The following is a 13,793-nucleotide window of genomic DNA, read 5'->3' as shown; positions in this document are numbered from 1 at the left end:
AACGAAATTTATGGTAGAACAACAAAAAAACAAATTATGGAATCACTTTCTTATCACCGCCGTCCCCCAATCCTAACAAACAGCAGTTCACCAGGATCTAGAAAATGTATGCTACTTCTAGAACATGCTGATTAAAACTTGGCTTAGAATAAGTGTTTTGTTCCAAAACCTTCTTTAAATGCAGAATCAACTTTAGCTGACAATTTGAATATGTTTCTGAACTGTTATAAACATTAAACCCGAGCAATTTGACGTGAGTTTTAAGAGTCACAGGTAGGAATTTTACAACTTACAGTTTTCTTGACCCTCGAGGCTTGAACCTGGAAAAGACAGGAGAGATATGTTGATTTCACGAGCTTCAATTCTCGTGAAGTTTAAGTGATGTGGGAAGAGAGTGAAAACTCACAGAGCAGAAGTGTCAGCAGGACGCGGAGCCACATCGTGCCCCCCTGGGTCCACCCCAGCTGCATCCTGAGAGCGAGCGAAGGCTTCGGGCAGTTAGTTCTGCTTTTGCGCCATGCCCCGGAGGCAGAAGACACTTCCCACGCGATGGAGTTGAGAAACCTGCCCCGTGAAAAGCAGAAACCCCTGTGGGAGCTTCTCCAGGCGCCGCGGACAGACCGGTCGTGGCGCTGGTCAGGTAATGGCGGCCATGCTGGAAACCGGGAACAATGCTTGGGCGGCCTCATATCTCCTCAGGAAATGACTGGCCTTCCTGAGGGGCCACCGGGCGCAGCTGCTTTGTTTAGTTTGTTTAGAGGGGAAAAAAAGGCACAAGTGACATTTGCCTCAGCGCTCCTGACCCTCCTTGCGTCTGGCCTGGATTTGGGGGCCTCTTCTCATGGCAGCCTGAGAGGGTTCCTCCCTCTCTCCGACCTCCCCGCAAAGGGCTTCTCTCCCTGGACGCTCACAGAATCTCTGTTTTTCCTCTGGCCCCTCCAAGGGGGCTCTTTCCACACAGCCTAAACCTGGACCTCCTGCCTTTCCTGACAAAGGCATGGAGAGGGCTGACTTTTTCAGAAAATGGCAGGTTTGTCAGGGAGACCCTGTAATGGCTACCCCCCACCCATTGCCCTCCAGAGAAAGTCAGTTTCCAATCCTGCAGGACCCAGCCCTTACTTACCTCTCCAGCCTGGTCTCTCACCTCTTCCTTCCTTGCCCCTACACTCTGGTTGCTGGAATTTATAGTTCCCAGAACACATCACATGTCTGTGACTTTGCCAATGCTCTTCCCCTGTCTGGAGTACCCTTTCCCCTCTCCTTTTCTGGCGAATTCCTACCCATTCATCATAACTCAGTTTAGGCATCAGTCCTCTAGCATCGTCATCGTCCCCTGTCTTCCCCACACTGAGCTGCCCTTCCTCTGGGCCCCCTCACCTCCCTAGTCTTCCTTTGTCAGACACTTTCTACCGTGTGCCATAATGGCTGCTCCTCCCCCAAGTGGACTGCCGGCTCCATGGTGGCGGGACAGTGCCTGGTACCTAGTAGATGACCAAAAACATTAGCAAAATGGATGCCTGACTGAAAGAGGACAAGTTAACTGTACTGTCTGAATTAGTTGATCATTGCCTTGGGGTCACGGTGCTGCTTTCTGAAATGCTACCCTTCAATACCGTCACATGGTAAAGCTAAGTCAGATTTGAACTGGGACCAGAGAAACCAAAGACTTCTCTGCCTCAGGGCAAGTACCAAGAAGTGGTGGCTTCCAGCTAGAGAACAATACCTCTCTGTGATCTACAGTTCAATGGAAGTTTTGATAAGAGCTGTTAGAGAGCAATGCATGCATAAAGGAATTTTTTCTATTGTGTTTTTTTACTTTTGTTGTTTTGTATTTTCCACTCCCCACTGTAAACTATCTCCTTTGGCAACCTACTGGAAATTACCCCCACCAGCTACCAAATTTTGATTTGGCAGGAAAAAAAAGGAAACGCCCTGAGTAATAAAATAAATGTTGGTTTCAAAGGTAACTTTTACAAACTGTAGAGTAAGCAACTTTTGCTTCTCAAAGTGACATTCAAGCCATACTGATAAATGTCCCACCGCATGGCCCTAAGTTCCAAAGTAAACTTCTAAAAATTAGTCATTGGGCTTCCCTGGTGGCTCAGTGGTTGAGAGTCTGCCTGCCGACACGGGTTCATGCCCCGGTCCAGGAAGATCCCACATGCCTCGGAGCGGCTGGGCCCGTGAGCCATGGCCGCTGAGCCTGCGCGTCCGGAGCCTGTGCTCCGCAACGGGAGAGGCCACAACAGTGAGAGGCCCACATACCGCAAAAGATAAATAAAATAAAATAAAAAATAAAAATAAAAATTAGTCATTGTTTCGTCCACAATGCTAGTACTTTTAGAACACCAGGAGAAAATAAAGCTTTATTTCAAAAATGTGTTAATGTTTCAAAAGAAAAGTAGAAAAATTATATCCCACAACTTACACTGTGCACCAGAATAAATTCCAAATGGACCAACCATCTGAAGGTACAAATGAAACATAAAAGTTCTAGAAGAAAACATAGAATAATTCCTCATGATCTTGGGCAAAGGCTGGTTTAACTATGACTTAAAATCCAGAAGTCATAATATGAAAGGCTGATAAATTATACTCCATGAATAAATGTTCTGCTTTGCCCCCCACCCCCAAAAAAAATTCAGGCAAGAGAAAAACTATAAACTGGAAAATATATTTGCAACTCACATCATAGACAAAGAGCTAACCTCTCTGATATGTAAAAAGCTCTCAGAAATCAAGAAGAAAAAGATCAACAATACAAAAGGAAAATGGACAAAGGAAATGAACACATAGATAACATAAGAAAAGTTACCTGAAATTTATTTTTTAATTTTAATTTTAATATTTTTTGGCCATACTGTGCAGCTTGTGGGATCTTAGTTCCCTGGCCAGGGATTGAACCTGTGCCCTTGGCAGTGACTGCTCAGAGTCCTAACCACTGGACCACTAGGGAATTCTCAGAAAAGTTATCTGAAGTTTAGAAATAGGCAAAAAGGATTACAGTGTATTCTTTCAATACAGTACTGGACATTGACCAGCAGGCTCTCCTACAGATTATCTGACTCTCTAAGGGTACATAAATCTTTGTTTGAATTGCTACTTACTATTGACTATTGTCAGTAAAGGTAAACATTCACTTAAGTAAAGTTGATAGCAATGCAAAAGATTCTTATTACCTGTAGTGGGTGGTGGAAACTGGGCAACTAGGAATTTTTCATTGTAAACCTTTCTGTACTTTTTAGTTCTTAAGTTATGTGACTTTTTATCTTTTTTTTGTATTACCTTTTAAATTTTTAAGAAATTGAACATTTTAACAGCTTTATCGAGGTATAACTGACATACAACAACTGCACATATTTAAAATTTACAATTTGGGAATTCCCTGGAGGTCTAGTGGTTAGAACTCTGCACTTTCATGGCCGAGGGCCGGGTTCAATCCCTGGTAGGGGAACTAAGATCCCGCAAGCCACTGGGTGTGGCCTAAATAAATAAAAGTTACAATTAGAGAAGTTTTGACATGTGTGTACCCCGTGACATGACCACCACAATTAAGAAAGTGAATATATACATCACCCACAAAAGTTTCCTTGTGCCTCACTGAAACAGGAGGGAAGTGGGCAGGGCACAACCTTTAAAAGAATGACATAGCCTGAGGACACAACATAAACTGATTAGAACCAAATAGGTCCAAGACAGCAGACAAGTCGACTTCCACTAGACCTTGAGCTTCAGTATACCTCACTGTAACACATCAGCAAGCTAAATGACACACCCACAGGCGCCATGACAGTTCCAAGGCTGACCATAAGGGTCAAAAAGTGGGTGGTAGCCCAATTCCTGGAAATCCCCACTCCTTCCCCAAAATGGCTGGAATACTCCTCCCACTTATTAGCCTATGAAATTACCCACCCCTATAAAAACCGACAAACCCCATACCCTGGTGGCTTTCTCACCTTTTGTGTTTCTCTCTGAATAAATCCACTTCTTACTTATCATTTTGTCTCTTGCTGAATTCTTTCTGCAATGAGACATCAAGAACCTGAGCTTCATTAAGTCCTGAGACCAGGTGTGTAATCTCAGTTAACAGACCTTGGGTTCAAGTCCCAATCTAAGTTACATAGTTTCACCTTTGCAATCCTTTCTTCCCTGAATCCCTCTCTCCACATCCACCACCCCCTATGCAAACACTGATCTGCTTTCTGTCACTATGGGTTAGTTTGTATTTCTAGAATTCTATTTAAATGGACTCATACAGTATGCACTTTTTGTTGGTTTTTTTGGTCTATCTTCTTTCAATCAGCATAATAAGTACTTCATCCTTTTTATTGCTGAGTAACATTTCATTGCATGAAAATATGGGTTTGCTTATTCACCTATTAATGGACATTTGGGTTGTTTCCAATTTTGAACTAATACAAATAGAGCTGCTATGAACAAGCCTTTGTCCGGACACATACTTTCATTTCTCTTGCATAAATACCTAGGAGTGGAATGCATGGGCTATAAGGTAGGTATATGTTTAGCATTTTAAGAATCTACCAAACTGTTTACCAAACTGATAACACCATTTTACATTCCCACCAGCAATGTATGAGAGTTCTAGTTGCTCCACATCCTCATCAACGCTTGGCAGGTCAATCTTCTCAATTTTAGTCATTCTAGTGGGGAGCATAGTGCTTTCTTATTATGGTTTTAATTTGCATTTACCTAATGACTAATGACATTGAGCATATTTTTGTGTGCTTATTTGCCATTTAATGGGTCTATTAAAATCTTCTGCTCAGGGCTTCCCTGGTGGCACAGTGGTTGAGAGTCTGCCTGCCGATGCAGGGGACACGGGTTCGTGCCCCGGTCAGGGAAGATCCCACATACCATGGAGCGGCTGGGCCCGCGAGCCATGGCCGCTGAGCCTGCGTGTCTGGAGCCTGTGCCCCGCAATGGGAGAGGCCACAACAGTGAGAGGCCCGTGTACCGGAAAAAAAAAAAAAAAAAAAAAAAAAAAATCTTCTGCTCAGTTATTAGCTAGGTTGCTTGTTTTCTTAGTGTTGTGCTTTTAGAATTCTTTATATTTTCTGAATATAAGTCCTTTATCAATTACATAATTTGCAAATATTTCTCCTAGTTTGTGGCATCTTTTTATCTCCTTAATGGTGTCTTTTGATAAGCAGAAGCTTTAAATTTTAAAGAATCAAATCCAATTTATCAATTTTTCCTTTTATGCATCATTCTTTTGGTGTCACATCTAAAAAAATCTTTGCCTGCCAAAGTCTCAGAAATTTTCCCCAATGTTTTGACATTTCGATCTATTATCTATTTTTTTAATTTTAAAAAATTATTTATTTATTTATTTAATCTATTTATTTTTGGCTGTGTTGGGTCTTCGTTGCTGCATGTGGGCTTTCTCTAGTTGTGGCGAGCGGGGGCTACTCTTTGTTGAGGTGCACGGGCTTCTCATTGCAGTGGCTTCTCATTGTGGAGCATGGGCTCTAGGCATGGGGACTTCAGTAGTTGTGGCACGCAGGTTCAGTAGTTGTGGTTTGCAGGCTCTAGAGCACAGGCTCAGTAGTTGTGGTGTACAAGCTTAGTTGCTCTGTGGCATGTGGGATCCTCCCGGACCAGGGCTCGAACCTGTGTCCCCTGCATTGGCAGGCAGATTCTTAACCACTGTGCCACCAGGGAAGTCCCTATTATCTATTCTGAGTTAACTTTTGTACATGATGCAAAGTGTGGATCAAAGTTCTTCTCCTTTTTTTTTTTTTTTTTGCATGTGTATGTCCAATTGTTCTAGCATCATTTGTTGAAAAGACTATCTTTTCTCCAGTGAATTCTCTTTGCACCTTTGTTGAAAATCAGTTGTCCATATATGTGGACATATATATATTCTGGAGTCTCTATTCTGTTCCACTGATCTATTTGTTTACCCTTATGCAATACCACACAGTTTGATTTCTGTAGCTTTAAAATATATCCTGAAGTTAGATAGTGTTAGTAGTCCTCAAACATTTTTCTTCCTTTTCAGAGTTATTTGGACTATTCTAAACCCTTTGCCCTTCTATATCATTTTAAAAATCAACTTTTCAATTTCAACCAAAAAAAGCCTTCTGAGATTTTGATTGGAATTTCATTGAATCTATACATCAATTTGGGGAGAACTGATAACTTAACAATACTGAGTATCTGACCCATGAACATGGCATATCTCTCCATTTATTTAAGTCTTCTTTACCTTATCTTAGCAATGTTTTAACAGTTTTTTAAAAAAATAAATTTATTTATTTTAGGCTGTGTTGGGTCTTCGTTGCTCCATGCGGGCTTTCTCTAGATGCAGTGAGCAGGGGCTGCTCTTCATTGCAGTGTGCAGGATTCTCATTGCGGTGGCTTCTCTTGTTGCAGAGCATGGGCTCTAGACCCATGGGCTTCAGTAGTTGTGGCTCACGGGCTCTAGAGCACAGACTCAGTAGTTGTGGCGCATGGGCTTAGTTGCTCCATGGCATGTGGGAATCTTCCCCCACCAGGGCTCGAACCCATGTCCCCTGCATTGGCAGGCGGATTCTTAACCACTGAGCCACCAGGGAAGCCCCAATGTTTTATAGTGTTCAGTATATTTTGCATTATAAACCTTTGTGTCCTTTTTAGTTTTTAAATCATGTGAATGTATCAGGGTGTTGGAAATCACTTAAAATGGCTGCTGTATCCACCCCACCCCAGCCCAGCCAGTACCGCAGGGTGACCTGTGCTGAGGCCCCAGAGTCACGTCAACATGGGGCTGGTCCTTCACAGGATTTGTGGATCCTCATGGGAAAGCCTCCCTTGCCATTCTCCTCAGGTTTGTCTGTCTGTCTGTCTGTCTCTCACTCTTTTTCCAGGGGAACCACTCCTTCTAGTTCTCAAGGAAATCTCTTCCTTCTCTCTTATGACTTGGCTGTGAGATAAGAACTGAAGCATATATTCTCCATCATTTATTTTATTCCTTGAAAAGATCATCATGCTCCTTATTCTTTATTTGTAAAGTAAGAATGTCTTATTAAAAGTTAAAAAAGTATAAAAGGATTTTTTTTTCCTATTTCACCTTTTTAAAAATAGGAAACCAAGTGGCTTTTTATATATGTGTGGCCCCCACATATCTTCCCCTTCCTTCCTCTGGTTCTTAGTGGATTCCTTGATTGGGGGAAAACAATAAAGAAAAAAAGGTCCCGCATAACTATTTTAGCTTCTTGGTAACTAAGCAAGGAACTGACTCCTACATTGCCAGGGATGAAGACCCCAGGAATGCCCACCAGGCAGAACAAGCTCACCCAGGGCCCTATTTCTACCGCAGTACTGCTCTCTTCTCCCTCTTCTCAGCTGAAGGGAAGGAGGACAGGGTGTTTTCTACCAGGGACGTCACTTTCATTTAACAAATGACATATCTGAGCTTCAGAATCCCGTTTTTTTGGTGGAGAGTGTTACATTCTGTTTTTAATATGGTTATGGAACTAACTCTGGCATGATCCATATTACGCCTTTGCTCCTAATGATATATAGATATACTGTTCTCTTATATCCCACCATTCTCCCCTTTTTATAAAAGGCAACATAAATAAATATACGTGCATTAGAAAAAACAACACAAAACAGGAATGTCACAAATCTAAATCACAGCAATCCATTAACCGCCTGAAAAAGCTGCCTGGTGGAATAAACCTCAGGAAGTGGTTTTTCTGAGAAGCTGGGGTGGGTGGGGGAGGAAGGGCGAGGGAGGCAGGCGGCAATCATGGCAGAGGGCTACAGGCACTGGGCAGAACTGACCTCCCATCTACTTCATGACCACACTGATAGGAAACAAGATATGGGCCATTTCCCCCAGCCGTGACCTGTGACCAGCCCGGGATGGGAGGTCTGATTAATTAACCTTGGCAAGTTTACGAGTGGGACTAATCCCCCACTGCCAGATTCAAAAGTCACCTAACGGGAGAATGTACACATACTAACACACAGATCAGAAGCCTGGGTTTCCAGTCCCTTCTCTGCAGCTTAACGGTGTCAGTGTTTTGAGGTTCACTTTCCACACCTATAAAATGGGAATAATATGCCCACTCTACCCATTTCACAGGCTTGTCATGAAGAGAAAATGACAGCTAGTATTTGAAAGCACATTTAACCAGCGGGGCACAATAAGAACGGAATGTGGTAACAATAAAAACAAGAGTAGTAATAACAATAGTTGTAGGTCTGCTTTGGGCCCCAGGTTGCCCCATCTGAATTGCTGGTCTGGCAAATCAGCTGTCTTAATGAGCTCAAGGGGAGGGACTCAGAGCCCCTAATTCAATGCCCACCCAGGTGTTGTCCTCATAGCCCCAGTCTGGCCCCTTGCAAAGGTGGGCAGCTGGGCAAAAGGGAAGTAGGTTGGGACATTGTGGAGGGGTCAGTGCTGTTCCATCCCCAGCTGGAGCACCCCCTCCATTCCACTGACAGGACACAGGGTTATATCATGATTCACGGCTGTGGGCAGTTTTGTGAGCCCCTTCGTCCATTAAAAAAAAAATTATTTGGGGGGAATTCCCTGGCGGTCCGGTGGTTAGGACTCTACACTTTCAATGCCGTGGGTGCAGGTTCAATCCCTGGTCAGGGAATCAAGATCCTGAAAAAGAAAATTATTTATTTTGGCCATGGCACGGCCAAAAAAAAAATTATTATTTTTTTTCATGGGCCCCTAAAAGTATTGTTGTAGGCCCTGGCACTGTGCCTCCTGGGCCTAATGGCTGAGTTGGCCCTGACAGCAGATCAACTGCACAACGGCCCAAAGGACCAAGGGGTCTGCTCTCTTCTGCCCTGAGTAGCCCAGGCAGTGGCCTGGAAAGAGGGGCAAGAGCTTCACCATGGGACTTCCCTGGTGGCACAGTGGTTAAGAATCCACTTGCCAATGCAGGGGACATGAGTTTGAGCCCTGGTCCAAGAAGATCCCACATGCCGTGGAGCAACTAAGCCCGTGAGCCACAACTACTGAGCCCGCAGGCTGCAACTACCGAAGCCTGCACGCCTAGAGCCCGTGCTCCACAACAAGAAAAGCCACCACATTGAGAAGCCTGCGCACTGCAACGAAGAGTAGCCCCCACTCGCCACAACTAGAGAAAGCCCACACGCAGCAACGAAGGCCCAGTGCAGCCAAAAATAAATAATTAATTTAAAAAAAATACTCGATAGGTATTTGCGCTTTCCGTTCTCAGAAACATAAGCAACAAAAGAAAAAATAGATAAATTGGACTTCATTGAAGTTAAAAATTTATGTGTTGCAAAGGACACTATCAAGAAACTGAAAGGCAATCCACAGAATGGGAGGAAATATTTGGAAATCATATATCTGATAAGGATCCAGAATATTTAAAGAACTCTTATGACTCAGTAACAAAAAAAGACAACCATTTGTTAAATTGGGCAAAGGACTTGAATAAACATTTCTCCAAAGAAGATATACAAAGGCCAATAAGCACATGAAAAGATGCATAACATTATTAGTCATTAGGGAACTGCAAATCAAAACCATAATGAAATATCACTTCACACCTACTACGATAGCTAAAATTGAAAAGACAGACAATAATAAATGTTGACGAGGATGCAGAAAAGCTAGAACCTTCTTCACACAACTGGTAGGATTATAAAATGATGCAGCCACTTTGGAAGATAGTCTGGCAGTTCCTCAAAAGTTTAAAAAATATAGTTATAATATGACCCAGCAGTGATTCCACTCTTAGGTATTTATCCAAAAGAAATGAAAATGTGTCTACACAAACACAAATGTTTATAGCAGCATTATGAATAATATCCAGAAAGTAGAAACAACTCAAACGTCCACCAACTGATAAACAAAATGTGGTATATTCATACAATAGATTGTTATTTGGCAACAAAAAGAATGAAGTCCTGATACATGCTTACAATATGGTTGAAGCTTGAAAACATCATGCTAAGTGAAAGAAGCCAAACATGAAAGGCCAAATATTATATGATTCTATTTATATGAAATGTTCAGAATAGCGAAATCCATAGAGACAGAAAGTAGATTAGTAGATTTAGGCTTACAACATATAGACTTATTTTTTCCCAGTTCTGGAGGGCAGAATTACAAAATCAGTACCATTGGACTGAAATCAAGGTGTCAGCAGAGCCACAGTCCCTCCAGGGGCTCTAGGAGGTCACTTGTTCTTGCCTCCTCCAGCTTCTGGCAGCTGCTGGCATTCCTTGGTTTGTGGCCGTATCACTCTAACATTAGGCCATCATCTTCTGTTCTGACTTCTACTCTGTGTGTCAAATCTCCCTGTGCCTTTCTCTTTTATTTTTATTTTTTTGGGGGGGCCACGCCACGAGGCTTGTGGGATCTTAGTTCCTCGACCAGGGATTGAACCCGGGCCCTCGGCAGTGAAAGCACGGAGTCCTAACCACTGGACCGCCAGGGACTCCCGTGCCTTTCTCTTTTAAGGACACTTGTGATTGCATTTAGGGCCCGCTCAGATGTCCTGTATGGTCTCCCCATCTCATCCCTAACTTAATCACATCTCTAAAGACCCTTTTTCCATATAATGTAAGAGTTACAGGTTCTAGGGATTAGGACCTGATATCTTTGGGGGCCACTCTCAGCCCTTTACAGAGGGTATCATGATCCCTGTTACAGATGGAGAAGCAGGGCCAGAAGGTGAAGTATCAACCAGTTCTCAGAGTCACGTCTGCCTGCCAGTGCCTGTCTGGCTGCTCCAGGGCCTCCAGTAACTGACCTTGTATAGCACCTTCATGAGCAGAAGACTCAGATCCAGCTCCTGACCTGACACACACGAGTCATGAGACCAGGACCCATTTCCCAGCCATGTGACCTGGGCAGTTGCACAGGGCCCTGAGCTCAGAAGGGTCCACATTTGGTTTAATACCCTGTGGAGGCATCTTGAAATTCTTAGTAATATTTTTAAAAGGGCCCTGCATTTTCATTTTGCAATGGATGCATACATTATGTAATGGGTCCTGCATGTGACTTTGAATGAGGAAAGGGACAGATGAAATGAGGTGGGTGGAAATGTTCCTGCACACAGCCTCCCATCAGCCCTGGAAAGTACCAGATGCCCCGCCCCTGCCCCATCAACCTGCATCCAGGCTCCTCTTCTGCTTGGAAAGCTCTCCCTGACCCCCTATCCCCATCTAGGTAACTCTTCCCCTCCAGGCCCAGCTCAAAGGAGACTCCTGGACCAGAGCAGGCCTCTGGTTGCATGTTCTCAAAGCTCCCCATATGCTCCTTCATAGCTCCTGTCACTATTGGTAACCCCATATTTATCTACATGATCCCAAGAAGCACCTCCCCTGGAATGGGTCTTTTGGGCTTACCCCAGTGCCCATGCAGTCAACACAATGTCTGATATAGTGGGCCCTGCATAAATTTCTGCTAAATGAGTGAATGAGCTGGAAGCACAGCCGGATGTAAACAGTCATCATGTGCGGTGGCCATGCACAGGCCATGGCGTCAAATTAGCTCCAGATGGCTGGCCCTGGCGCTGAGCTAGGCTCCTTAGGGCCAGATAGGGCCAGTGTCAGTCCCTAGCACCGGGAGGCAAGATGCAGCCCTGAAGGGAGGGCAGGCCAGAGACCAGCGCAGACGACTAGGGCTTGAGGAGCCCACAGGAGTGAAGAAGGAAGTGTGTGTGGTGGTTTGGGAGGCCTGATCCCCCGAGGGGCCCGAGTGGGCAGTAGCCTCAGCCCACACATATGTTCTCCTTTTAGGTGAGAGGTGGTTTGGACTGGAAGTGGGCCAGGCCAGGCCTCCCAAGAGGCCCCTGGTAATCACTTCTGACAGGCTTGGGTGAGCTAAGGGTAGGGCCACCAGAGACAGGAAATAATAATGAAACCGTGCACCTCAGATTGGGACTTGAACCCACACGGCCAGGACTTGAACCTGGCCAAAACCCACAGTCTTCCAACTGAGATCACACCTGGTTTCAGGATTTAATGAAGCTCAGGTTCTTGATGTCTCGTCACAGAGAGAATTCAGTGAGAGACAAAGTGATAGGTAAGAAGTGGATTTATTTAGAGAGACACACACTCAACAGACAGAGTGTGGGCCATCTCAGAAGGTGACAGCGACACCAGAGTATGTGGTTGTTAGTTTTCATAGGGGTGGGTAATTTCATAGGCTAATAAGTGGGAGGAGTAGTCCAGCTATTTGGGGAAGGAGTGGGGATTTCCAGTAATTGGGTCACCACCCACTTTTTGATCCTTGTGGTCGGTCCTGGAACTGTCACAGCCCCTGTGGGTGTGTCATTTAGCCTGCTGCTGTGTTACAATGAGCACGGCTCAGGGTCTAGTGGAAGTCAACTTGTCCGCCATCTTGGACCCATTTGGTTCTAATCAGTTTATGTCAGGTCCTCAGGCTATGTCATTCTTTCAAGGGTTGTGCCCTGCCCCCTTCCCTCCTGTTTCAATAATACCTGATATCCAGTTACATTTTCACAGAAGCAACAAGTCATTTTTTGCTACGTCTCACATCTTACATGGGACATACCAAAAAAATTATTTGTTGTTTATCAGAAACTCAAATGTATCTGGGCATCCTGTATTTTAACTGACAACCCTTGTTCAGGACTCCTTCTGGGAAGTAGCCTGTGCCAGGAATGCTTCAGCTAAAGTGGAGTCGTGTGTAGAAAAGCCAGAACTTTCAGGGGCTGAAGCCGTCCCTTTCCTGATTTTTGCTTTTTCAGGTTATCCAAGGGACACGAGGAGAAACAAGGCACTAAGCCGGGCTGCAGATGGGAGGGAGTGTCAGGAACCTTCTGCTCCAGGCCAGGCCCCATAGGGATGAAACAGCGAGGATGCCCTGGCAGAGGGGATGGCGCCTCTCAACCCTTGCAGGAAGCAGGCTAAGCACCAGGCAGGCCTGGCCCTGCCCTCCAGGGGTTTGGAGGGGAGGCTGCCCTATCAACTGACCGTTCAACAGTCAGTCTGGCTGCTGAGAGAAGCTCCTCCTGGGAGATAAGCACCTCCTGGGACTGAGAGCTGGCCTGCACTGGGTGTTGCTCTTTAGTTTACTTCGTCAGTCTAAGATGGGTAATGGTATCTACCACCAGGGCAGTTCCTTTATCCATCTTTTTGACAATTGATTCTATCCTCTGACTTCTCCCTCCCAGTTTTGTGTCATCCACAGATTTTACCAGAAGGTCACCAGAGTCCTAATCCAATTCATTAACAAAAATATTCAACAGGAGAAGAATGAAGATAGAGCCCTGTGGCACTCTACCAGAGACTTGCCCCAGGCTGATCTTAATCAAAATTCTTTTGATATAAATGTACTGCAAGCTATAAATTCCCTTATTCTACTACCATTTACTCCAGCCTTCTCCATGAGGATATGAGGATTCCTCATGAGGATGTCTTAGATGTCTTCATAAATTCCAAAAGTAATGATACATCCATTAGATGGTGGCTGCTCTTGATACAACCTTAGCAGCAGTAATAATAATAATAATAATAAATGGAGTAATTTTTGTCCTTACCCTCCCCTTTCTGTCCCTTCTATCCAAGACTGAAGTAAACTTTGCTAAAATAAGAGGAAATTCAAATTGATTTATCCTAAGTTCATGGAGAAATTACCCTGCCAGGAACAACTCTTGGAGGAGGATGTGGGAAATGGTCATGGTTTATCTGAGGATCAGCAAAATGAATTTTAGATACAAAAAGTGACTTAGGTTTAAAGAACAGGCAGTTTCAGCTTATCATCAGGTTTTGATTCAGAATTTTGTTTTAAGTTGGCTGTTGAGCAAATGTGAAATGTACTA

The 13,793-nt window shown here is 44.2% G+C and overlaps 1 protein-coding gene across 2 annotated transcripts in view; it reads right to left on the bottom strand.

Moving 5' to 3' along the window:
- The window catches only part of PECAM1 (platelet and endothelial cell adhesion molecule 1), a 53,770-nt gene extending 53,099 nt beyond the window's left edge, over window positions 1–671 (bottom strand). The window contains exons 1-2 of one of the 2 annotated variants that reach the window (XM_081219728.1): window positions 407–671; window positions 294–320 (exon numbers count right to left, since the gene is read on the bottom strand). In XM_081219728.1, coding sequence (XP_081075854.1) covers window positions 294–320; window positions 407–470 — 91 coding nt within the window. In that variant the 5' untranslated portion in view covers window positions 471–671. The remainder of the gene's footprint in view (window positions 1–293; window positions 321–406) is intronic. The other variant, XM_081219727.1, reaches the window with a different exon arrangement.
- Window positions 672–13,793: the final 13,122 nt, after the last annotated feature.

Source organism: Mesoplodon bidens (genome assembly GCF_964165515.1).
Source record: "Mesoplodon bidens genome assembly, chromosome: 19".
NCBI lineage: Eukaryota > Metazoa > Chordata > Mammalia > Artiodactyla > Ziphiidae > Mesoplodon > Mesoplodon bidens.
The sequence above is the reverse complement of the archived record's forward strand: the minus strand, read 5'-3'. Positions and strand labels throughout refer to the sequence as shown.